General features: G+C 37.5%; 2 protein-coding genes across 4 annotated transcripts in view; one reads left to right on the top strand and one right to left on the bottom strand.

Moving 5' to 3' along the window:
* Window positions 1-1,731: 1,731 nt before the first annotated feature.
* LOC139966862 (uncharacterized) lies at window positions 1,732-14,400 on the top strand. The gene is made up of 5 exons (XM_071970296.1): window positions 1,732-2,075; window positions 6,533-7,081; window positions 9,806-12,307; window positions 13,112-13,279; window positions 14,215-14,400. Exons 2-5 carry the CDS (start codon window positions 6,568-6,570, stop codon window positions 14,397-14,399), a joined length of 3,369 nt encoding a protein of 1,122 aa, XP_071826397.1. The 5' UTR covers window positions 1,732-2,075; window positions 6,533-6,567; the 3' UTR covers window position 14,400.
* A 1,390-nt stretch (window positions 14,401-15,790) lies between these two features.
* The window catches only part of LOC139966858 (ATP-dependent RNA helicase DHX30-like), a 41,183-nt gene continuing 32,451 nt past the window's right edge, over window positions 15,791-24,522 (bottom strand). For all 3 annotated transcript variants that reach the window (XM_071970284.1, XM_071970285.1, XM_071970287.1), the window contains 6 exons: window positions 23,983-24,098; window positions 23,655-23,755; window positions 22,016-22,103; window positions 21,709-21,814; window positions 20,670-20,875; window positions 15,791-19,764 (listed from right to left, as the gene is read on the bottom strand). In XM_071970284.1, coding sequence (XP_071826385.1) covers window positions 19,627-19,764; window positions 20,670-20,875; window positions 21,709-21,814; window positions 22,016-22,103; window positions 23,655-23,755; window positions 23,983-24,098 — 755 coding nt within the window. In that variant the 3' untranslated portion in view covers window positions 15,791-19,626. The remainder of the gene's footprint in view (window positions 19,765-20,669; window positions 20,876-21,708; window positions 21,815-22,015; window positions 22,104-23,654; window positions 23,756-23,982; window positions 24,099-24,522) is intronic.

The following is a 24,522-nucleotide window of genomic DNA, read 5'->3' as shown; positions in this document are numbered from 1 at the left end:
GTGACGGGGAGGGGTGGGTGGGTCAGCTAGTTTTTCAGTATATTTTTTTCAGTAAAAAAGGTTTGCCTTCCCCCTGGAAAAGAAAAAACTCACCCCAATAAAAAAAAAAAGTTTAGCTGTCGCGTATATAAGATAAGATTGCTGTGGAAACATGTTAATGTACACAATTACTATATGCCTCCTCTTTGGTTGCAGATTGTATGTACCCTAGTACGCAGTAACCATATATCATGCCTATATAGATGTATAGCAATACAATACACTGATACTGACACTGAGTGATGTCACGACGTCACAGGTATAAAAATGTACGTCAATACAATAAGAATATTTTAATTACAGATCTATATGTCTTTTCTCTGTCTACTATTCATTCCAAAAGAGTTGTTGAAGGACTTTGTCAAACTAAAATTGTTTTCATTGACAGAGCCAGAACGTAACATAAAGGGGTTGGTGGGAGGGGGGGGGGGGGTAATTTTAAGCTCGGTGATTGTATAGATGGCGCTAGTTAATATTTAAATTTGCCATGACTACAAGAACGTCACACGGTTATGGGGACAGAAAAAATTTACCTATATTTTACTTATAAAGAAGATTTATATTATTGCCAACAACCCTAATGAAGAGATGGAAAGGAGGAGTGTCGAATTTAGACTGATTCTTACCACCAAGGGGAGGAGAGGGGAGGTGGTGGATATTGGCGTATCTTAGATACCATCCACAACACAACTGGAACTTTCAAAGATGACGATTTTACTAAGCAAGTTATGAATATCCAGAAAATAATTAAAATAACCGCCCCCCTCCCCCCACCGAAGGGCTCATTCAAATTTTGCAGCTTAGACTCATTCCATGAATGGTCACTTGGTGAAGACACCCAAGTTTAGCATTCTGAAATTGCTAACAGTTTCACAGAGGACTTTCTTGGTATTACTCCATGATCCAAATCATTCTAAGATATTTAGAACGGATCATAGGTGTTGAAGGTTAAACAAGAGTGACCCGGCATTCTTTGATTTTCTAGCGAAGTTTGGGACAACACTGATATCCATTAATAAAATGGGTTTGCACAACCAACTCGAGTCGCCCGGTCCCTTTCATCTCCCTCACAGCACCACCCGAACGAACTAGTGTATTTGTGCAAACTCGTGGTCTATCATATGCACGGGAGGGATCAGAGGGGTAGGAACATGTTTGGTCCACAGTCGTACCAATCTTCCAAACATAGTATAACATGATTTTGAATGTCAAAGAGAGGTTGAAAGAAATTCTAGTCTCCTGTGACTAAATTGGAAAAGGCCTATACTTTTTTTTTTTTGACAAATGACTTTTGCCACCTTTCAGAGGTTTCAGTATAATACTGAATATAACAGGGTTTGGCTCGCAAACATTAGTTTAAAAAAGAAAATGAAGGGGAAAGGGCAGGCCTATATGGAAGGGCGTGTAACGCATACCGGTCCCAACTCTTTCATGAGTCTTAGGTCGAAAGTATTGCATCTTTTTGGACGAAAACATTACATAATTTTCGTCCGGACTACTAACTTTGTTATACTTTGTAGCTAAACATGAATTAAGTGCAAAGTTTAATATACTACAAAGATAATTTAATGAAGTTTTCATCAGTATGTCAGAACCTTTTCGGGTTTCAGAAAGCTCAAGTAATTGGCAATTAGACGGATAGGAACTGATTTGCCAGGCGTACCTTGTAACGGGATCCCTATGGGGGCTGACCCGGTGCATGTGTTTATACAGGTTGCTTAGCGATTGGTCGACTCACGTCATTCATTCAATTGATTGCAGTTGCAAGGGTCGCTAATTTATTGTAGCATATATGGAAGTACTAACGCACTGTGCAGTGTATTATCTTGACGGCCTAAGCTCATCTCACAATTAGACTTATTATTGCAGACACTGATTGCTAGTTCTTTGAGTGTGGAGTATCAGGAAGGTTACCGTCAGTGTTAATATATGCGGAAAGTGTTATCAAACAAATGTTTGGCGGAGAATTAACTTCATACTGTAGTCAGCAACCGCGACATTAACATGAAATTCCAGCCTGAGAAATGGTCGTCAAGGTACCGCAGATTATGTCCCTTTCTTCGGTGATGTAGGCTAGGCTACTGACACTGAGTCAATAGTATTACTTGGACCTGGGCCCTAGTACTACTAATACTATTACTATAAATACTAGTAGTAGAACATACAGTATCTATGCTAAGGCCTAAAGTTAGGAATATTAACTTACGACATGGTAATATCTAATTTAGGTTACAATTTAAGAGACTTGATCTCAGAAGTGGTACGAATTCACAATCACAGGCTCCTCGTTAAACACAGTATTGATCTCTTTTCTCTATGGTAAACATTCAGTGAAGGAGACCGTAAAGACTATAGCCTAGGTTAGAACTTAGACCTAACTGTTACTAAAAGTTAATACTAGGCCTAGCCAAGGCCTCAGAATAAGTATAGGTAGTTACAAGTGTAATGTGACTAGGCCCTAGTTAGATGATACAACTGTTGAAGCTGTGACATGATGGTTGCAATAGAAGCCAAATGTCAGGAAAGCAAATTTTCGGCCCCCCCCCCCCTCGAAAAAGAAAGGAAATAGATCAAATACTCTAATTTTGTAAAATGTATTAACTCCAGTTTTAAGGAAGTTTTAAGTAGCCTAAAACATGTAAATTCTTGACTTGAAATCTATTTTGTACATGTAATATATGCCACAAACTGTTTCCTTTTTACCATTTGGTACGGTAATCACAGCAAACTATCTTTGTTTTTAAGTGCGCACAAAACATCATTCCACGATGACGATTGATCAGATGTACTTATCACCCCCTTCCCTCCACCCCTCCCCATCCCCTTGTTAAAATTCAAGATGATAGCTGTTAGGCTTACAAAGAGTACCTTTTGCCAAGTAGGCTACATATCTTTGTACTCATTTTGTTTCTTGTGAAGCGCATTGAGACCTTCCGTATAGGGCGCAGAATAAATAAGTATTATTATTATTATAAATTTAATAAGTTCTATGCTGTTCGACTTTTGTTATAATACCCATGGCATTTTGTCTTGATGCTTGTCCACAACCTGCCCACCATATATATAGTAAGAGATTATAAGTTTAGAGTGTACTGTTAAATCATTTTTGTTTTCTTTGAAATACACTACTCTTGGAAACAAAACAAAAAGATGAATATTAGGATAACTTTCAGTTATGTAAGATATATGTGAAATAGTTGTGTGTAATTTTCACTGGATTGGAACATGCATTTTGCATGATTTGGTTATCTTGTATACATGGACACTTTAAAGTTTCAATGTGTGTTTGCCAAAAAAAAGCTCAGTGAAAATAACAACCGTTCTATGCAATTTTCATATTAATAATCAAGGGCGGCGGAAGCACTTTTAATCTGGGGAGCGGCACCGACGTCGAAGGGCACTTTGCAGAAATTCGATTGGAGTGGTGCAGCCTGATGTTTAGTACCCTTTATAACTATTATTTTATTATCTTATTTGCGTATACACATCACTCCATCAACGCCCCCCCCCCCCTTCCAAGGAAAAAATAATGGCTTCTGCTTATTACAAAGTCACAATGTAATATAGCAATGCATTTTTGGAAATGCCTTAGGATTTTTTTGGCAAATTGAATATGCATAATGGCACTCACCAGATTGTTAGAAGCCTTGTGGTAGTAAATATAGGCGTAGGAGGCGGTGGGGCTGGGGGCTGCAGCCCCCCCAACCAAAAATTGTTGTGAAAATTCGTGAAATATGCTGAGAATTTTCGGGCACCTACTGAAAGAAAAATAATTTGCTGTGTGTTTTTCAATGAATAAACTGATATTATTATGATCATTATTATTGTAACGACTTTCCCAATAATTATAACCAATATGGAAGGGTATTAACACGGCAAAATGATTGCGATGTAATAACTGACGCATGCCTACTGTATATGATATGCACTTTAACATGTTGAACGTGCGCGGAGCGCGCGAAAAATTTTGCTAATATTTTTTCGGGCAAGTCGTTACAGCCCCTCAAACCAAATTTTTTTGCTTTGTAAACTCTTTTTTATTTAGAAATTTTTATGTAGAAAAAGGGCACATTTTTAACCTGAGGAAAAGTGGGGGGGCACGTGCCCCCTGTGCTCCCCGGTTCCGCCGCCCTTGTTAATAATCATCATTTTGATTGAGTTATCTGTGGTTAGACATTATGAGCTGAATAAATTCACCAGATTTTTTAACAAGCCTGTTGATCCTTCAAACTTCAATCAAAATTTGCAAGCCTCGCCCAACAGATCATGCGCAATCAAATCTATCTGTTTTGTTTACAACCGTTATGCTAGGCATACTTTCACGTTTAGGTCACTTCTCTTGAATAGTATCTTTTTTTCAGTGTTACCGATGTAGCTTGCAAAATTGTGTCAGTTCCTTTCTATTGCAAGGAATAAACAGGTGTTTTCAGACGTTTCCTCAATGAAATTGGGTCAAAAAAGTGGACTATACGAGTATATAGTTACATTTGTGTATTAATGAACATGCTGATATGGGCGGTCGCAGTGATTTTATGGTAAATCTTTTGTGCCATAAGGGCAACAGTAAATTTCTTTCTTTCTTTCGATTGCGACAGCTCTTCTCTATTAAACCCACCTGGTCAGAATACAGCATTTAGAATAAGAAACATTGAATCTGCTTTGGAAGTTTGTTTTCCGAAATTCATCAACAAACACGTTTTGCGACTTTAATTTACTGCATTCACTCACAATCAGTATCATGACTTGAATTCTACTTCGTTTCTTGTCTTACTTTTGTCAAATTGTCGATTCCCCAAATTATTTCAGCAGTTTTGAAAACTCAATCTCTCTAGCTAAACTGTTCAGTGTGAGCATATTTTTTTTTATTTCATTTTTTTTTTTTCACTTTAATCTTTTTTCTTTTGGCCTTCTCATTCTTATACGACTCATTTGCATAATTATATGACATTATTTTTTCGCTCCATTTGTCGACCCATTTAAGTCAGTCTTCTTCTTCTTCATCATTTAGCAACAATATTTCTATGGAAACCACCCATTACAGCTTTATCAAATTACCTTCAAATTACTGTACATGATGTAAGTGACATTCATTACAGTCCTTAATTGTATAAGAAATAGGGCAATAAATTTAATAATGAAATAATTTGACTGTTGAAAGTAATTGAGTGCATCGTCTAAACTGTCTGCGCCCAAAAAATTTCGAACACATTTAATGAAGGAAACAATTCACAAAGACTGTATCCCAGGATTAAGTTGAGCATTAATAATCTCAATGTAGAGTCTTTTTGTATCGGAAGAAGGTCAAGTTTGCGTTATGTAAAAATCTCTGTTTCTTTAGTTTCTGCTTTATTCAGCTACTCTACTGTCCCTATTTTTCCACAAAATAAAGGAGAGAAAATTACAAGAAAATAAAGAAAAAGGAAGTGCCATTTTGCCTTCCCAGTTTCAAAAAAAAAATTAAATAAATTTTTTTTGGATTTTTTTCTGATTATTATTTCTGACTATAGTCCTGTTATATGTCAAAAGGGCCTGAGTTCTCCAATAATTATATACCATGCTTATGTTAATTTGTATACATATGTGTACAATGTGTATGTCTCAGTTGTGTAATTCTTGAAGAGAATAATTTCATGGTGGTCTTTCATATTTGAGCTTATATCAGTTTAGCCTAATTTATTATATTTATATAAGGTGCTCAAGTTATTTGCTATTTCACAACCACAAACATTAGCTATTTTAAATGGGTGTACTACAACAGACGTTTACACATAGAATCATAATTGATATTGCAAGGAAAGTCCTTAACATACCACACCCCCACCCTCAAATCCAGTTAAAATTTGTATGTACACATTAAAGAAAATTTAAACATATTACCAACTGTGACCTTTAAGAAGGCATTTTAAAAATGTTGTATATTGCTCTTTCACACTAATTGCATAACTTTCAATGTTTGCTACAATAGAGGATTCCATAAAATTAAGTTATTTGTTTCTTTCAAGTTAAAGCTTCAAGCAAAAACTTTGCCATAGGCTATATATACTGGTATGATGTACTGTACTGATATGACATGATGCATTTTACTGTACTGTACTGTACTATACTGATATTCATGCACTCTAAACAAAGCCTTCAGATAATAAAATTCAGTTCCACCCACTTCTGTTATGATGTCCTACACACTTTCAAAGGTCAAAGAAAATATAATTGTCTCACAACTATTTAGTAACTAAGAAACAGTTTTTTCTACAATACTTACAGAATTTCACAAAGTAGGAGAAATTGAATCAGCCATGTACTTTTTCTTAGCTAATGATGTAACGTAATGGTTACAGGGATATGATGATGCACACTTTTTGTTAAGAAACACCTTGACATTATGCTTCTTTTCTTGTTCCAGTAGGTATATGTATTGTACAGAGAGGTTGTCTACCTATTCACACCTTAATTTATGATATGCCTCATGTTGCCTATATTTCTTTAAATTTATTAGGATGTACAGTGCAGAGAGGTATTGAGGTAGCAGCAATGTACGGGATGCTACCAGAGAGCAAGCCGTCTGGACGATGGCTCAATCCCATCGACGATACCCTCGTAGCTTATCCCCACAACTCAAAGCCGCTTGCCAGGAGGAGAAGGAAGAAACCTCTCGACCAACCTCCCGCACCGGAACCCCAGGAGGAAGACCTCGTCAGCGTTTCGAGAAATTCTTTCATGAATCAGTCTTCGACCGAGGAAGTATCGTACGATTCCAAGCTGCCCAAACAGGTGCAATTCTTCCGCAATGGGGACAAGTTCTACAAAGGGAAGAAGATCAGAATCACGCCCCAGAGGTACCTCTCACTGGACGCTCTGCTGAGCGACCTGACGAAGGCCGTCTCTCTCCCGTACGGCGTGAGAAAGCTGTACACCCCCAACGGTGGGACGGAGGTCAAGCGCATCGAGGAGATCAAAGATGGCCGATCGTACGTCTGCGCTTCTTTTGAGAAATTCAAGAAACTGAAATATGGTGCTGCTAGAGACCAGAACTGGAAGACAACAAGTACGTAACAATGTACATACGTAACATTAGGTTTTAAGTTCAGTTAAACTTTAGGGAAAATGTACCATTAATCTGAGAACAAAAATTTCTCAGTTTTTTTTACATGTGCTAACATATATGGGAGACAAATTCCTACAACACTGATGACCTTGTTAGGATATTGCATAAAATTCATAGCAAATGTAAGTCTGATTATCACCGTCAGACAAGAGATGCCCCAGTAAAAACTGTTAATTAGCCTTGTATCACTCCCATTCATTGTGCATTGTTTTACATTGAACAAATGTTATATACTGTACACAGTACTATTATGCCACACCCGTATTATACTCAGCACTTATATTGTACTCATACTGATCATGCTTTATGTTAGTTGTTTGACCTACAAAAGTAAGTCGTTTTGTGTACGTAGACGTTATATGGTGATATGACTCTGCAGACTGATGGCAGTTAATTACTTCCAACTAAATAGTGTAATTAAATTTTGTACATATTACAAAACAACAGTATTTGAGACGGAATAACGTCTCCACTACTGTACTGTGATTTGATAATTTTGAGCCACACCCTCGTGAACCCTTCGTAGATCTATATACATATATATACCTATACATATATATATATATATATATACATATATATATATATATATATATATATATATACCATTTGTATTAATATTTTGTATCTTTGTGTGTTGCACGTTCAGTGTACAACAATCATTTTGGATAAATTGCACACGTTTCAAATTGTAGACTGAATATTACCATACAATGTTCCGTATTCGAGGAAAAACTGTGGACTAGATATTAACAACACAATAATAATTATAGAATTGTGTTCCTTGCATTGCATCCATGCATGCATTAACCACTTAAATGCAGTCAGAACACTCTAGGAGGGAGACGTTTTGTCAGGCTGTTACCATGGGAACTAAAATTTGATTAAAGAATCCATTATAAAATAAAGTTCTTTCGCTGTGCTTTTATTGCACAGCAAATAACGCCACAGCTGGTGAAGAGTGCAGCTGGATATTCAAGAAATCAGGAACAATTTTGCATCAAAAGTTTAGAATATTGTATTGATTTTTAACAAGATGACCAAAAAAAAAGGAAAACAAAAATGGTTCCCTGGAAATTTGAAATTTCATGTCTTGCCCTGCAATGCTAAAAATACCACAGTTCTCTGTCAAAATGCCTTCACACATCGTCAATTTGATTAAATGTTTAATTAAGAGAGGAAAAGGATGGCATATATAGTTGCATGGCTGAGGAGAGGGGAAATTGTGAAAGAAATAATAAGAACATGTTTTAATAATAGTCTGGGAAAATGGAAAGAAGTGAATTAGGGAATTAGTCCATTTGGTATCACATAACAAAATGAACATTTGCAGCAGATTGGCCGTATTTAATTTTATTAGTGCAAAAATTTATGCCAAGTTGTGTACAGTTTTTTTGTACACATTGCAAATGTGACTTCTGTGCCACTTCAACTAAAAAATTTACCAAAATTTAGGAGGAAAAAACCTAAGGTATTCCCTATTGTGGTTAAGTGCCTTTTTCCTGCATTCATACAGAAGAATGTACAGTTAGTACTGTGTACCAGCTATTGTGGAAAGGAGTGAATCTGGCATTGGGGTAGACTAGTTGATTACTGTAGGAGACTAGTATAAAAACTAAAATCAAAATAAAATAAAACTGTTAGCAAACTGCTTATCCACTAGAGAGCCTGTGTAATAGAATGTGTAAAAGTAAGTTGGCCTGACGTTTCGATCCTAGCAGGATCTTCTTCAGAGGCTAAATGACAAGTAACAGCAATATCTAGAAGGGACAAAAACTAGTAGGAGACTAGTATAAAAACTAGTAGGAGACTAGGAGTGTACATAGTTTTGTATGTAGTTTTAAATAAATGATCTAAAATGTGACCAGCTGCTTACACCTCATTTAAGAAAGATTAACTTTGTGATTTTTCCATCTTTAATTTGTCATATTTTTGGACTATCCACTGCACCTGTATCCATACATATTACATGTATGTACCAGTTAACAGTCATCAATTAATTATTTTATTTACTATTTAGAAAAGGGCTGTTTTTTTTTTTTTTCATGGAAGGTACTGTTTTGCTTAGTGTCCGATCAGTCAATATGAATGGTCAACGTGTATCACTGATAACGAGGCGTAAGGTGACAGTTTAGTATTGACTTTGGTTAGAAGGTGTATTTACCATTAAATGGTTGCCTGGGTATATACCAGCTTGTATATACCAACATTGACCAGGTAGCCATGGGAATAGCCCAGTAAACTCTCCACTAGGGTTTCCCTAACTCTGTCGCATGTATACTCCATTGAATAAGAGTTACAGTACAGTAGCCATACACTGTGTGCTCCTTACTGTAGGTTGACACCCAAGTTGTCAAACGCCTTGATGCTTTCAATAAAGTGTAGTCGTATCATGTAGCAGATATCAGCAATGTATCCTGCACAGCGGAGATACATGTATAGTAAGTTATTTATCTGTGTAGTACTGCAGACTATTATCCTTTGTAGTTGCTATCTGTGTGGTGAGCTGTATATTACAGTACCATATATATAGCCTCAGTTGTTTCTTTCCAATGCATTACATCCATTCATGTACAGTATGATCATTTATCACCTTGCTATCAAGGTCTCCTACTTTACCATATATATTTGAATGGACCTTCATTGCTTTCATTTTCTTCTCAGGGAAAACCGATCCTGGTACAGACTTCCACTATGGGCAATCCATGGCAAGCTCTTACCCGGCCGGTGGTAAATACGCAACAGCTTATGGTAAGAGCAAAGGCAGAACAGAGCCAATCCCCTTCCAGACCGGACAGAAGTCGGAGAATATTCCGGCGGATTCCAGGTCCCTCCCGCCCAAGTATTTGAGCTCGCTGAACAACAAACCCAAGCTGATCAAGATCGTCAAAGCTGGAAAGAAGCCTTACCAATCGGTGTCCTTGCTGCTGAACCGCAAGAGCATTCTTTCGTTAGAACATCTCATGCAGGATATATCAGAGGCCTTTGGGCTCCCGAATCATAGAAATTACAAAATCTGTAAACTTTACAGTGCCAAAGGAGATGAGATCAGCGGGGTGGGGGATTTCTTTAGGGATCAGGATAGCGTTGTGATCGGTGCTACGGCGAGGAACCCCGTCACGGGAGACGAACTCGTCCAGATTCTAGAGGAGGTGTTGCCAAATAGCTCGTTGTCCAGGAAGTTACGAAACAAACAATTGAAAGAGCACGTACTCAAAGCGGACAGCGGCATCGAGAACGACGACGATGTCAGCTCACAGGAGATACCCAGCCTCTTTCCTCCGAGAGGGAGGAAGGGTAATCGGCAACGAGACGATAAAATGTCAAAGCCTAGAGGAGTTAAGCTGGCCGGCAGGGGTGATCAAAGAGAGATAGGTGTTAAACTAGATATTGACGATGGAAAAGCTGAGGCTAAACGAGTGGATGTGAATAATCTTACAGGCGTTAGAGACTCAAGTCCGGGCAAGGTTGGGGATAACAGGGTCAGTGTCAAGGAGGGTAAGAAGGGGAAAGGAATAGAAGGAAGGGAGGAGGTAGAGAAGAAGGTGGATAGCAGGTCTCCACGGATAACGGAAGAGGCAAGCGATTCGGCGGTGAACATAACCATCAAAAAGAATCTGATCGTACAGGATGAGACAGAAAAGATTGAAAATAAAAAGGACAGAACTAGAAAGAAAGTATCTCCCAGGGACGGGAAGAGAAAGAAACAGGACAAACGTCCTCTCGATCGGGTGCCAGACTCTGAGGAGGCACCGTCGGGGGAGATCAAGAAAGTGGAGAAACCGAAGGAGAAGAGAGAGGTACGAGAGACGGAGAGAAAACAAAAGAAATCCGATAAACAGAAAAGGAGGAAGTCCAGCGACAAAGAAGAGGAGGTGAGCAAAGATTTGTCTCAGAGTGGACTTGGGATAGATGTGAGAGAGAACAAGGGGGTAGATGAAGAGATTGATAAATTGATCAATTTACAGGAGGAGGGGGAGGAGGGGGAAGATGGAGAGGGGGAGGAAGACGTACTGGCAAAACTGCTCAGTACGACGGCACAAGATGAGGCCAAACGAGAAATATTTGAAGGTCTGCAAGTGGACGATGATGATGTACAAGAATCGAAAACTCAGGAGAGTAGCATTCCAGAAGAACTGGACTTTCGGCATCAAGATTCTAAGGTGGACGATGCTTCTTCTGAGTCCAAAGTGGACTTTTCCTCCGAGTCCAAAGTGGATTATTTTTCACCCGAGTCGAACGTGGATGTTTCTTCAGAGTTCCGGGTGGACCTCCCTTCAGATTCAAAGGTGGACTTCTCTTATGATGACAAAGGTTTTGTGTTTGATGCAAAGTTTGGGGAGGAGGAGGAGGAGGAGAAGGAGGATAAACCAGGAGATGAATTGGTTAATAATGTTGAGAGCGAGAATGGTAAGGAAAAGGAGTTGCTTGAGACAATTGAGAACGAAACCAGTAAGTCTGACGAGTTCATAGAAGTTGTAAAGGAAGATGACGAGGTAGGCACAGATGGAAATAACGCAGACAGTCTTGATGATAGACTCAAGGAAAACTCCTCACCCAACAGAGACTTTGAATTCTCAGGAAAGAGTGGCCAGTTTGTCATCAGGCCGCGCCAGATCTGTTCCGATAGAGAAGTCTTGGAAAGGTATCGACTCGGAGAAAAAGTCGGTGATGGTAACTTCGCCGATGTCCACGCCGGAGTCCTTCGGAGCACCGGCGAGGAGTTTGCCATCAAGAAAGTCGACAAATCCAAGCTGAAGGGCAAGGAGAGTATGATCGAGAACGAAATCGCCATCTTGAAAGAGATCGACCATCCGAACATCGTCAAGTTATACGAGGAGTTCGAAACGGACGACTACATCTACCTGATAATGGACTACATCCGCGGCGGCGACCTATTCGATGCCATCATCGACAGCGTCAAGTTCACGGAGGCCGACGCCTCGGTGATGGTGAGAGACTTGGCGAGGGCGCTAGATTACCTGCACAGGATGAACGTGGTTCACCGCGACATGAAACCGGAGAACTTACTGGTCAACCTGACAGACGACAGCAAGATGCAGCTTAAACTGGCCGACTTTGGTCTGGCCATGGAAGTAGTCAAACCGGTTTACACGGTCTGTGGAACGCCGACCTACGTGGCACCGGAGATACTGGCAGAAACAGGTACGAAAAATAATGTATTGATGTATGGATGATTCGTGTGTGTCGGTTATATGCATGGATTACTTACTCTATTATTATATGGTGGCTGCAGTTGTGTGTGATATAGTGTGTGGTTATGTAGTATTAAATACACTTAAACTTGCATTGGTTAGGTTTCACCTAAAATACTGGCAGGAATAAGTTTGGAAGAATTCTTTTGAACCACAAAGACTTACAAAATGTAAATACAGCCTATACTGGTTGCCTATGCTCTTCAATAGTATAAAACCCAACACAATTTGCTCTAACAGCTTGTGCAGACACATTCTGAGCTGAAGTATTGGGATGTTAGTACTTTTGTTAATCCTTTGCAAAAGGAACAAAATTTTTAAAAAGATATATTTCAGAAAACCATTGAGATATTATGCTTAAAAGGGATGATTTAAGCTGATAGATGGTTTGTAGTTAGTCTGTGCTATGGCTTAATTATCACTGACATTTTCTCTTGCCAGGTTTACAAGTTTGACTGTTTTATAATTAACTTCAATGTGGATTAGTTTTACCGTTTGTATATGTACTGCAAAGTTCCTACAACAATACATGTGTCATTACTGACAACTTGGTCCACACTGCTATTCCTGGTATACAACCATTGATTTGATTTGGTCAGATAATTAAATGTCCCAGATTGACCAATCAGAATCGTGGTTGATGACATCATTGGTAATAATAGCTATTTTCATTACGACATGCTGAATCCTCAGACCTTGAGTTTACAATGTTTTTTATCATATTTCTTCCTCTTTTTAAACATTTTTATTTTAGGTTATGGTCTACCAGTAGACATGTGGGCCCTTGGTGTTATCACATACATACTCCTCTGTGGTTTCCCTCCGTTCAGAAGCCCCGACAGGAGTCAAGATGAACTGTTTGACCTAATTCAGGCTGGAAAGTATGAGTACATAGCACCATACTGGAATAGTATATCAAAATGTAAGTATCTAAATGTAACTTAACTCTGAAAAGCAATAATTGATAAAATAGCAAAACGGAAAAGAGATTTCAAGGAAAACTAAAGGGTTCAATGAAGTGTTCTACTTGCTGGCCTGTATCTTTGTAAGCTGTTGGCAGGGAAGATGTAATATTTACTGGATTTGGATAAATATGTTAAGCAGGATTACAAGACACTTTATTAAAGGCTGTAGTTTCGCATTTTTAACCAGGCTAAAATACGCCGCTGTTTCATATTTTGAAGAGGTTTCATGACACCGAATCAAAAGGCTGCGCTTTGATAAAATTTTAAAATTGAAACAAAGTCTTTGCACTTTCTTTGGGGGGGGGGCAGTGGTGGGGTGGGGGGAGGTTGAGGATATAATGAATTACTTCAGTCTATGGTTTTTGCTAACTGGGCAAACTTGTTTGAAATTTAAGGCATTACTTAAATTGGGGCTTGTCACAAGTCTAATTCTTGAGAATACTTTCAATATAATTCCACTGGTCATCCAACTTGTATTAAGAGGACAGTTTCAGTGATTTCTAGTGTCTTACACAAGATCACCAATTGTGTAAAGTAACTGTTAAAGTGCTGTTAATATGGCCTTAACTTGTGACTGACACATATGAACCATAGTTCACGTTTGTTCGTGATCATATCCATCAGTTAGAAACCTACTTTTGACTTGCCTTCAATTAATACCACCACTCCTCATGCTCTCCAGCATTAAAAGGTCAGAGTAAGACAAGAGGGAGTCACCAGTTTGGAAAACTCATCCCTCAGCTATTAGCCAATTCCCATGTTGGAGGAGGGGGCAGTGGGGGGACTAATAATTTTAGAGAAAGGATTTGGCAGCGCATTTCATTTAGTGATATCGTCGTCTACAGAATTTTTTTTTTGATATATCGTTCATTTATTGACCTATCCTTTCCAGCTGCCAAGGATCTCATCGATCACCTGTTGGTCGTTGACCAGAAGAAGCGTTTCACTGCAGTGGAGGTCCTGCAACACCCCTGGGTGAAAGGAGGGGAACGCAATAACTCTGTCACTAACCTCCAACGGGAAGTGTCAATAAACTTGGAGAAGAATTTCTCTCGTCCATCCAGTTCGAAGCGGTAATAATTTAAAAAAAATATATAAAGTCCCACGCAACTCAGGAGATACCACTTTGTGTCGCTGCCATTTTTTTTTTTTTTTTTTTGTCCTTTTGAAAAACTTTTTTAAGATTCATTGTATTGTATCATTGCAATCAATCCATACTTATTTGTACCTCTTGCGATCAGACGAACGCAGGCAAATGCTTTGTCGCACACGGTACGCGGGAGTTCTACCGTTGGTAATCGATGCCTGCTCTGCAGAGATCTGTTTGCAGAGTAACAAGCAAACCAAATCCAATTAGAAGTGATACTGTGACAGTCTATTATTAAACACTGTGAATATTATCATTTTGTAGTCAATGTCTTCATGCTCGGGTCTGACAAAACACTGCTAACTATGGGTGCATTGTAAATTGGTGCTTACTACATTGTATGTATGTATTTCAATTGGGAGATGGGAGGGTGGAGGAGGTGGTGAGGGATAGGGGAAAAGGAAGGGAGAGGCAGGGGAAGGGAGAGGGGGGAAGGGAGAGGGGATGACCAGTGGGGAAATATTTTAAAGTATTTCTAGTTCATCTTTGTATTATATTAGTCCAGATAGATAGTTCTATGTTCATGTACATTCCATTATAATTTATTCACGAACCCTCTTGAAATTTTGAGGAACAAAACAAAGAGGGAGATATTTTGTACTTTGTGAAAATGTTTAGAATTTTATGTTTATTCTTATGATTTAAACATGCTTTAAAAGCATATATGCCACACAGTTTAAAAAAAAAAACCTTAATATTATGTTTTAAATATGTATTCTATGAATTCAAACCTTATAAAACCATACAAAGGGAATAATACCTTGGTGTCTGTAATTTTCAACACACACAGCTATTCAGAAGGGGAATGATTTACTCATAGATTATCCGCCTTGTTTTCTACAACATTATTACACATTATGGCAGTATCGATAGACTCTTTTTTCTAACTATGTGTTCTGGTGACTTGATTGATTTTAATATATAGTGTAGTCAATTGGTACATCAACAAGGATGTAACAGAGAATATTCTGAAGTGTGGAGCCCCAACCATGGGGTGTTTGATATCCTGATGTGCCAATCACGCATGACTCTCAGAACTGATAGTAGATAGCCTGCAGACACACTGTTACATTGAGGTAGTTCTTTCTTGCGAATGGTTTGAAGAGAATGGCTCATGTGCAAATTTCTGGGGACTGTCTCTGACATGATTGTTGGAGGAAAAGACATCACCCGCCCCCTAACAGAAAAATCATTGATATCTCTGTTGTTGTCTAATGTTATGACACTTGGGAAAGCCTATGGGTCTTTCAGGGAAACGAATATTGTTTTGGTCTAAAGCTATGAAAATCTTAGTCTAATGTAGGAACATGGAGCATTGTTGTTCTATGTGGAAAGCTGTCAGATTTTGAATTTCATTTATACAGACTATAAACTGAACCCCCACTCTCACAGCCTACCCACTCGTACAGCCTAATCATTATCTTAGAACTCTGTTATTATGGCTTTTGGACTGTTTTGGAGTAAAGTCTGTTTTCTAATATGTTAATAAATTTACATTTTTTGAGCAGGAGAAAAAAATTGAAATTTGGGAGATCCTACTTTTCTTCTCACTACGATGGCATTTCTTCCTACGCCCCAATTTTATCAACGATTTCTTTTTACTTCCTATCCAATTTATCAATGCTAAAACAGGGTCAAGTATTGCTTCCCATTATTATGACGGTTGTCGTGGTAATATAAAGGGCTGCCAGTTTTTGATATGGGACACAATGAATGGTACAACTTTAGGTTTCTACAAAATTAATATGACACATACTTGATTTATGTTGAGTCATGCCCGACATACGTTACATTTTACATTACAATATATTTACCATACAATTTTTTTTTCACCATTTTTATTATTCAACCTTACAATTTTTTTGTTTTTGATCTTCTTTCATAAATGGGCATAACATAGTCTGTCATAGAATGTAATAATTGCTGCAGTATGTGTTCACTAACTAACGGTTTCTGTGTAATAATCTCACCTGTTACCTAGCAACCAATACTCTTTTTATGAATGTATAAACACTCATATTGTATAAATTCAGATTTCTCTATCCGGAGTGGTGGAGATTTGATGCAGGTGTCTATTTGCATAGCCCCTGGTGTTAGTTTTCACATTAAGGAATGTTTGATCATTGTCAAATAACCGCAAATGCTTAAAAGCAGAAAAGAGTGCGCACTAAATCCTGCCTTTCAAATTGACTTTCTTAATTAAACCTTGAGTAAACTACCATTTGTAGATATTATCACCTTGATGAAAAATATAATCTCTTGAATGCGGTTGTTTAAATGTAAAGAGTGTGGTGGCTGGGTGGATTGATATCTATCCGTGAACTCAGTCAAATTATCATATATTTCTTGATAATGTTACTTCAAATCTGCATTTTGTAATTTTTCTAGAAATTTTATCGCGAAATTTCAAGTGACTGTGAAATAATGAATAGAATTACTGTACGACTGACGATGTCAATAAGCATAATTGTTATGATCTGTTAAACAGGAAAATAATATTAATAATAATAAGTCCTTTCAAGGATTCATTTTGCACATTTGAAAAGTGAAATGATATGTGTGAGTTTAAGATGCTAGTGTATAATCTTCAGTGTGTGAAGGTTAACTAAAGTCTCTCTTAACTTGAGATATATGGGTGTATAAACATGTTGGAAAGTCACTTTTACCATTGACACTACTATGTCCGATATGAAGTTAAGCAAATCAGTTGCAAATAGGAGAAACCAAAAAACTAACTCTACCTGCTACATTTTAAGCCACACGTTTCGTACCACTCGAACTTACCAGGAACGAACATCCAAACATACACGGTTGAAATCATGCAATGTTTCAGTGTCATTGCAGATGTTCCTGTAATCATTTTTTATCAAAGTCAGACAAGATATGGTTTGGAGAGTGTATATGTACACTGTGCTTATATTCAGGTTTTTCTCCTCTACACTGCCTTTAGTAGAAAAGAATGACTTGTGTAAACTGTGCATTTAAACACACCTAATCCAAACACAAATATATATGTATAAACACACACACTATCACAGAACAACATGCACATACAGACCACATGAACTGTAAAGTGCATTTAAACCACACCTAATCCAAACAAAAATTAATATATATATATATATATATATATATATATATATATATATATATATATATAAAAATATATAAACACTTCCACAGAACAACACACAGATAAGTACCATATAAGCTGTAAATTGTGCATTTAAACCACACCTTATCAAAACACAAAACCATAAAGATACTCTAAATACTCAGGTGTTTTGTTCTCCAATATAAAAATACTTTATCAAATTTATGTATGTGTGGTATATGTAAATCACACAAAAAGTTACACATTGCACACAAATGCATATCATGTACCCCACACGTAAACTACACATTGCAGAAGACATATGTAACAGGTTTAAGAATAGCACACACATAATTTACACACAACCCACAAATACAAAGCACATAACACACACAAATTTCTATACATATACACATTACAGAAAACATACATAATCAGATCTACACATACGTAGTATTATCCACACACAACCCACACTACACATATAAACATAACAGCCAACACACAAACTATTTGATACATGACTGTAATGGTGACAAATGCTTGTACTTATGGAATCATAAAATGTAGATATCTGTTAATTCAATGTATATATAGGTCTGTTAATTCAAGTTTTACATTTTTAATGACAGTACTAATGAACTAATGGTATGTGTGATTCGTAATTCTATAAGTCCAAACAATACAATGTTATTATGGCAAGAAAAGTAATAAATTCAATTCACAACTTGTATATTCATTTCTTCTTTGTAATATTTTATCAAAATGAGTCCACCCAGTCAATTTATCTTCTCTGATGTAAAGTAAAATTCCAACAAAGAAAAAGAAAAAACAAAATACATCTCATAATTTATCTCTCTCTTTTATTATTTCTGGTCAAAAATAAAAAGAACACTTTTCACTTTTCAGATATATTTACTAAACTTCTCAACTTGATTATGAAACCTTGATAGAAATGTTGCTAGGGATTAATCATAAAATAAACCTCATTAGTTTCTTGAAAACTCTGCAAAAGGAAATTTTCTGACAATGATTTGTATCCCCCCCCAAAAAAAATGATTCCCTCTTTGTTATCTAAGAACACTTCCAAATAAATCACTAAGTACCCATGTGTTTCGTTCTCCGTATACTTGATATTCTTTTGAATTTTCCTTACGTCGATTTCCAAAGATTATAGTCGTCCAAATTGTTTCCCAACATCGAAGATGGTTAGAACAACTCATTTCCAAAGTGGAGTAAAAGTAACTTTCATAAAGATGAAGTGGAATAGACAGCAATGTGCTTAAGTAACTTCATTTTGTTAAAATTTGTAGAAAAATTGGCCTTAATTTGTATTTAGTCCAACCCATGAAGTGTTCATCTAAGTAAGATCAAATTAAAAACATGCCTTAATTTGTATTTAGTCAAACCTATGCAGTGTTCATCTAAGTAAGATCAAATTAAAAACATGCCTTAATATATAATTAGTCAAACAACCAGGCTGTTCATCTACATAAGATCAAATTAAAAACATGCCTCAATTTGTATTTAGTCAAACCTATGAAGTGTTCATCAAAGTAAGATCAAATTGAAAACATGTCTCAATTTGTATTTAGTCAAACCTACAAGGTGTTCATCTAAGTAAGACCAACTTAAAAACATGCCTCAATTTGTATTTAGTCAAACCCACAAAGTGTTCATCTAAGTGAGATCAAATTAAAAACATGCCTTACATCTGTATTTAGTCAAACCTACAGAGTTCTTAATTAGGTCAACTTAAAAACATGCCTTAATTTATAATAAATTTGTCTATGTTATTTCAAATAACGAAAATATAAAAGAAGAATTGAAGAACTTAAGCTGCATAGTGGTTATGGGAATTGATTTCAAAGTTAATACCAGCATCAAACAAAAATATTGTACTTTTCAGCTTGATTTCAATCTTGTATCCCTTTGGTATTCATTTTAAATGAATTAATGTTGTTAAAAGATTTCATTTTCTGTATGGTTATTAATAATGTCTGCTGATAGTTTAGATTTAGCGATATAACGTGACCACATCCAGGTATGTTCGATAGGCTAGCTCATGTCGCTGGTAAACGACCTGTGATTTGACTGTCTTGTTTTTTCCCTGTCGGAGACATGAATAGGTCTTGTTTAGTGCTAAGTACGTCACAAAGTATGTTGAGGAGAGCTGTGTGTCTGCTGTACATGGCTGGCGTCTAAAGAAATAACGGAAATTAAAAAAAAATTGTCTCTTTGAACGAGTAGCATGTGTTTTGTGGACGACAAAAAAGCTAACCAAAGTTTTATATAAACTTAGAACAACAAATTAGATAATTAGCTGTGTTTGTGTTCGCTTTATAGAATGGTGACCAATATACAACGTGACCTTCATTTGTGTTCATCAGTGGAACATCTGCTTTGCCTATTCTTTTAAAAATCAATGTTTCTGTATTTCCTTGGAAGTTATTAAAGGTATGATGTTGGATTGCAATCCCTTTTACTCATACGCTGAAAAGTCAAATAAAATCACCACAAAGACTTGCCCAAGTTGAACAAAACTGTTTGGATATGCAGTGTGCCATCTGTGTTCCACTCCTCACATAGCTAGTATTTCAACCAAAAACTGTCAATTTTTGGGGAAAACAAACTGAAATTCACAGTTTAATTGCCCACAATTACAGATTCATTATGTCCAATAATGCTGTTCCATTGTTCACACAATTTTTGATTCCTGTCCTGTCAGCCTATTACATCATTCATAACTGACAATAGGTAGCCTACACCTCAATACTACCAAAGGGACACTTTCTTCCATTTGTGTTCTTTCTCAAACAAAGAGTAAATCATAAACCCCCCATCACTCACAGGTCAGGTGGTTGTGGCCACAACTAATGTAACCAACATTTCCCAAAGATTTGGCTCACTCTTTTGCGCAAGAACCGAGGTATGCTGAAAGACGTATCTCGCTGTACATTTGCACCAGCTGCAGAAGAGGTGGTAGGTATCTAGCTAGGCTAATTTCTTTGTCAAATTTGACTTCATAATGGAATGCATATTTGGAATTTTAACCAAAACAAAATGTATAATTTGAAAATTATTTTTCTATGAGATATTTACTCACCATATCTGCTCGGTAGTCCAACCCTAAAGAGTCATCGACCATTCCCTTGATGTCCTTCCTTAATTTCATGAGGACCTTGGCGGTGTCTTTCGTCGCATAGAAGGACCCGATGGTCTTAGAACTAGCGTCGGCCACCACGATCCTCATCATTTCCGACCAATCCTCCGCAGACGAATTTTCGTTCGTGTCGAGGACTCTTTCTATCTCTGGATAAAAGTGAATTTTTTATGCATTTTGCAATTTTTACAAATTTGATCATCTGTTATTATTCAAGCACCACCTGGTATGAAAGAAGAATCGTACTGTATAATTCCAATGGATGAGAGACACTTATTAAAAGAGAAAAAAATCGGGTCATTTATAGCACTGAAGGAGCTTACAGAATGAATGAACCCTATTTAAGGTATTTTGAAATGTAAAGTAAAATCTGTTTGATTATACAGTGGGATTAATACTGTAATACTGTGTACTAACACTGTGTGTATGACGTTATCATTGCAAGGCAAGCTATTACGTGCATTTAACAGTACTTACTATGATACTATGATTAAATGCACCACCCCCCTCCTACTCCCCTGGTGGGGGATGGATAAAAGGTTATGACAGGACCCCTATTAAGGGTGTTGTGGTCAAGTGGTTAAGACTTGTGATCTAAGGATTACAGGTTCGAGTCCTGGCCAGATCATTTCGTTGTGTCCTTGGGCAAGGCGCTTTATCTCCATTGCCTCTCTTCACCTAGGTGTATAAATGGGGACTTGCGAGGTAACTTGTAAATATATAGTTGTGTGCGCCGGTTTGTGGCTGCACCCTATGGGAAGCCCCCCGGGGGATACATGGTTGTGGTGCACTGTGGTGCCCCAGGAGAGATTGTTTGAATTGTGCACACTTTGATGTGTAGGTGTGACAAGTTACCAATGACCAGGGTTAAGTTATAAAGTCGTGTGAGAGGGCTTTGGCCCTGAACGTGACTGTAAACCTAAATAATAAATGATAAAAAAAATTAATGCCCAATTCTAGCTGCTGAGAAGATTACACCCACCTTGTGCAGAGGGAACTTTACAATAGACCAGTTGGTTACTGAAACAGATGAGGGCCAGAGGATGGACCATGGATGTGTCGTGGATGAATATCTCCCCGGATTGCATCTGTCGGGATCAAGCAGAGAGACGAAGATAGCATTGGGGGCAGTAAAGAGAAGGGAGGAGTCAAGAAATCAATCCCTGAGCTAGATTGGGAATCGGATCCTCCGTGTAGCTTTATCGTATGGATATGTTTACACAAAAACTGTCCTCCCGTCACTTTCAAATATGTTATTTCATCACAGGTGCCAAGGGTGATAGACTAACCTTGCTGAAGTAAGTGAACCATCTGCTTGGAAACGACTTCTCTGCGGCGTTGACTGATTTCCGGCTTAAAAGAAGTCTGGGAGAGTTGCTGTAGAGAAGAGCAGTAGATGTTTCTCTTAACATTATGTGGCTATATTCAAGATGGAGTAAAGAGTAACTTTTCATATGCCCAACTGCATTTCATCTTCGATATTATTCAGAACTGTAACTTAGCGTGGTCAGACTACCAATATATTTGCGGCAATCCATGAGCTATTAGCCCTATATGGTGGCTATCCTTTTGTTACCTGTGTGACACACACAAACTTCCAACTTTCAAGAAGTTGATTAGTGTGTGACACTGCAGTGTGACCTTCGTACTAACAGCCACTAACAAGTGCAGCTTTCAAACAAACGGTGACAAAGCTTAATAAACCCTTTAGTGAAAATCAGACATCTTGTATGACGTGGCGGAAATCTACTGATAAATCTGTTCACCGAATAGAGAGATAATAACAATCTGTTTGGAGACCACAACTTCAAGAACCGAGAATGGTTTCATCCCGTTCGTCGTAAGCTTGTCAAAGAGATTTCTTTAAAATTACGTTTAATGAGGACGTGTTGGAATCGACCCTAGAAACAGTTGAGTTTAAACAATCAAACTCAATCTCCAGGGCTATTCCTCCTTGATGGCTTAAATCAAGAGCATTCGATAGCAATAAATATGGGAATTTTACGTTTATTTCTTGCACTGTGTTCCTTCAAGTCAAATGCTGATGAACATGCGATAACGACTATTGCTGTCCATCTTGTTTTTATGATCTACGGAGCTTTTAGCATGTTTGCATATTATCCACTGTTGCTTCACCATCTTTGTCGAAAGCTTCACATGAAGGGGTCACCCTCATCATGAGGCATATACTATTACTGAATTTACAAATCAAATTATAAATGTATTTATAAAAACGGTCAAAAAACAATTTAAGTATGAAAATTTTTTTCCATATATATTTTATGCTTTACTGGACCTACAGAATTATATCTGTCAGACCTTAACAATTTCCCCAAATCTGTGATGATCTTTTTCACTTTATATTAAAGGACACTTGAATCAACATTGGTTATCACTTTGAATACCTCTAGAAATCATACATTTCCTTGCCTTCCTTCTCTTAAGTTGAAACCTAACCTTCCACATTAATACACCGTTCTGACCTTAAAGGAATTGAAGACTCGTCCCAAACCGAGTGCCGCGCTCTGAAAATGTTAACTTTCCGTTACAAAATGCAGACAGTAATGAAACGTGATACCTTGTTATCTTTTATCTAGACCTGAGATGTCCACTGTGTTGTGGGTATTGACTAGAGCTGAATTTATTGACTGTACACTAGTGTCTAATTACCGATAGTGGCAATCTGTGTGTGTATTTTTCTGGGATCGATGGTGGTGTCTAACACTTCTGTTACACCTCATTCGAAACTAGGTCAGATTACGGGCATGAGACGTTTCTTTTTGCGCGAGAGTCTTCACACCCTTTAAGTCTCTTTCTCTCTTGGTAAAGCTATGGTCAGTAAATTATATTTGAATTGTGTGCAATCTTGTGTCTTTGTGTCAGGGGTTTCCAGATCAATTATTTTTACAGCAAACATGAAACACTTACTGGTCCCTGAAGGAGATTTTTCTCAGATGGAGCTTCCGTTGCTCAAACTTCCCGAGAGTAGCTTTCACGACGTTTGAGAAGAACGACCTCAGGAGGACCCCCTGCACGGTGGGTAAAAATAAAAATGGTTGAAAAGACGGATTTAATGAACTTTCCTGCTAAAATCAGGTATTGTGCTTGTTGTCTGCCAAACCTTTTATATAAATGATAACGCTGATGAATTTTCATAATCTTGCCTTTTGCAAGCATCTTGTTTAACAGTGAACCCATAAATATCCTCGATATGGGTTGAAGATGTAAAAACTTAGTTTCTCTGTTTGATATTCACCTTGGTCAATTCCTCATCATCAAAGTCACTGGAGGAGTCACACTCCATCAGGCAATCTTTAGCCGAGACAAGCAAACCAGCCTCTTCGAGATTCTCAGCAAACTGTTGGCGTAGCCCTGCCACAAGAGGGGTAAAAAAACAGTTCGATGCTCAATAAATCTATATGTATGTACATATAAAGACAATTAGTTCCAAAATATAGAGCAGTACTAAGGACTTTGTACATAGTACTATACATAGGAATGTACACAGTATTGTACGCAGTACTCTACACGGTACTGTACATAGTACTGCACACCGTATTTAACATAGTACTTACACAGTCCTTTACATAGTACTGTACACTGTATTTTACATAGTACTTACACAGTACTGCACACAGTTTTACATAGTACTTACACAGTACTGTACATAGTACGGTACATAGTATTTTACATAGTACTTACACAGCACTGTACATAGTACTTACACAGTACTGTACATAGTACTGTAAATAGTACTGTACATAGTACTGAACATAGCACTGCATACCGTATTTAA

Source organism: Apostichopus japonicus, chromosome 4 (genome assembly GCF_037975245.1).
Source record: "Apostichopus japonicus isolate 1M-3 chromosome 4, ASM3797524v1, whole genome shotgun sequence".
Lineage (NCBI taxonomy): Eukaryota > Metazoa > Echinodermata > Holothuroidea > Aspidochirotida > Stichopodidae > Apostichopus > Apostichopus japonicus.
The sequence above is the reverse complement of the archived record's forward strand: the minus strand, read 5'-3'. Positions and strand labels throughout refer to the sequence as shown.

Coding starts and splice junctions, on each gene's coding strand:
- LOC139966862 (XM_071970296.1), top strand. CDS start 6,568: ATGTACGGGATGCTACCAGAGAGCAAGCCGTCTGGACGATGGCTCAAT. Junction 7,082..9,805: donor CCAGAACTGGAAGACAACAA/GTACGTAACAAT, acceptor TTTTCTTCTCAG/GGAAAACCGATCCTGGTACA. Junction 13,280..14,214: donor CTGGAATAGTATATCAAAAT/GTAAGTATCTAA, acceptor TATCCTTTCCAG/CTGCCAAGGATCTCATCGAT.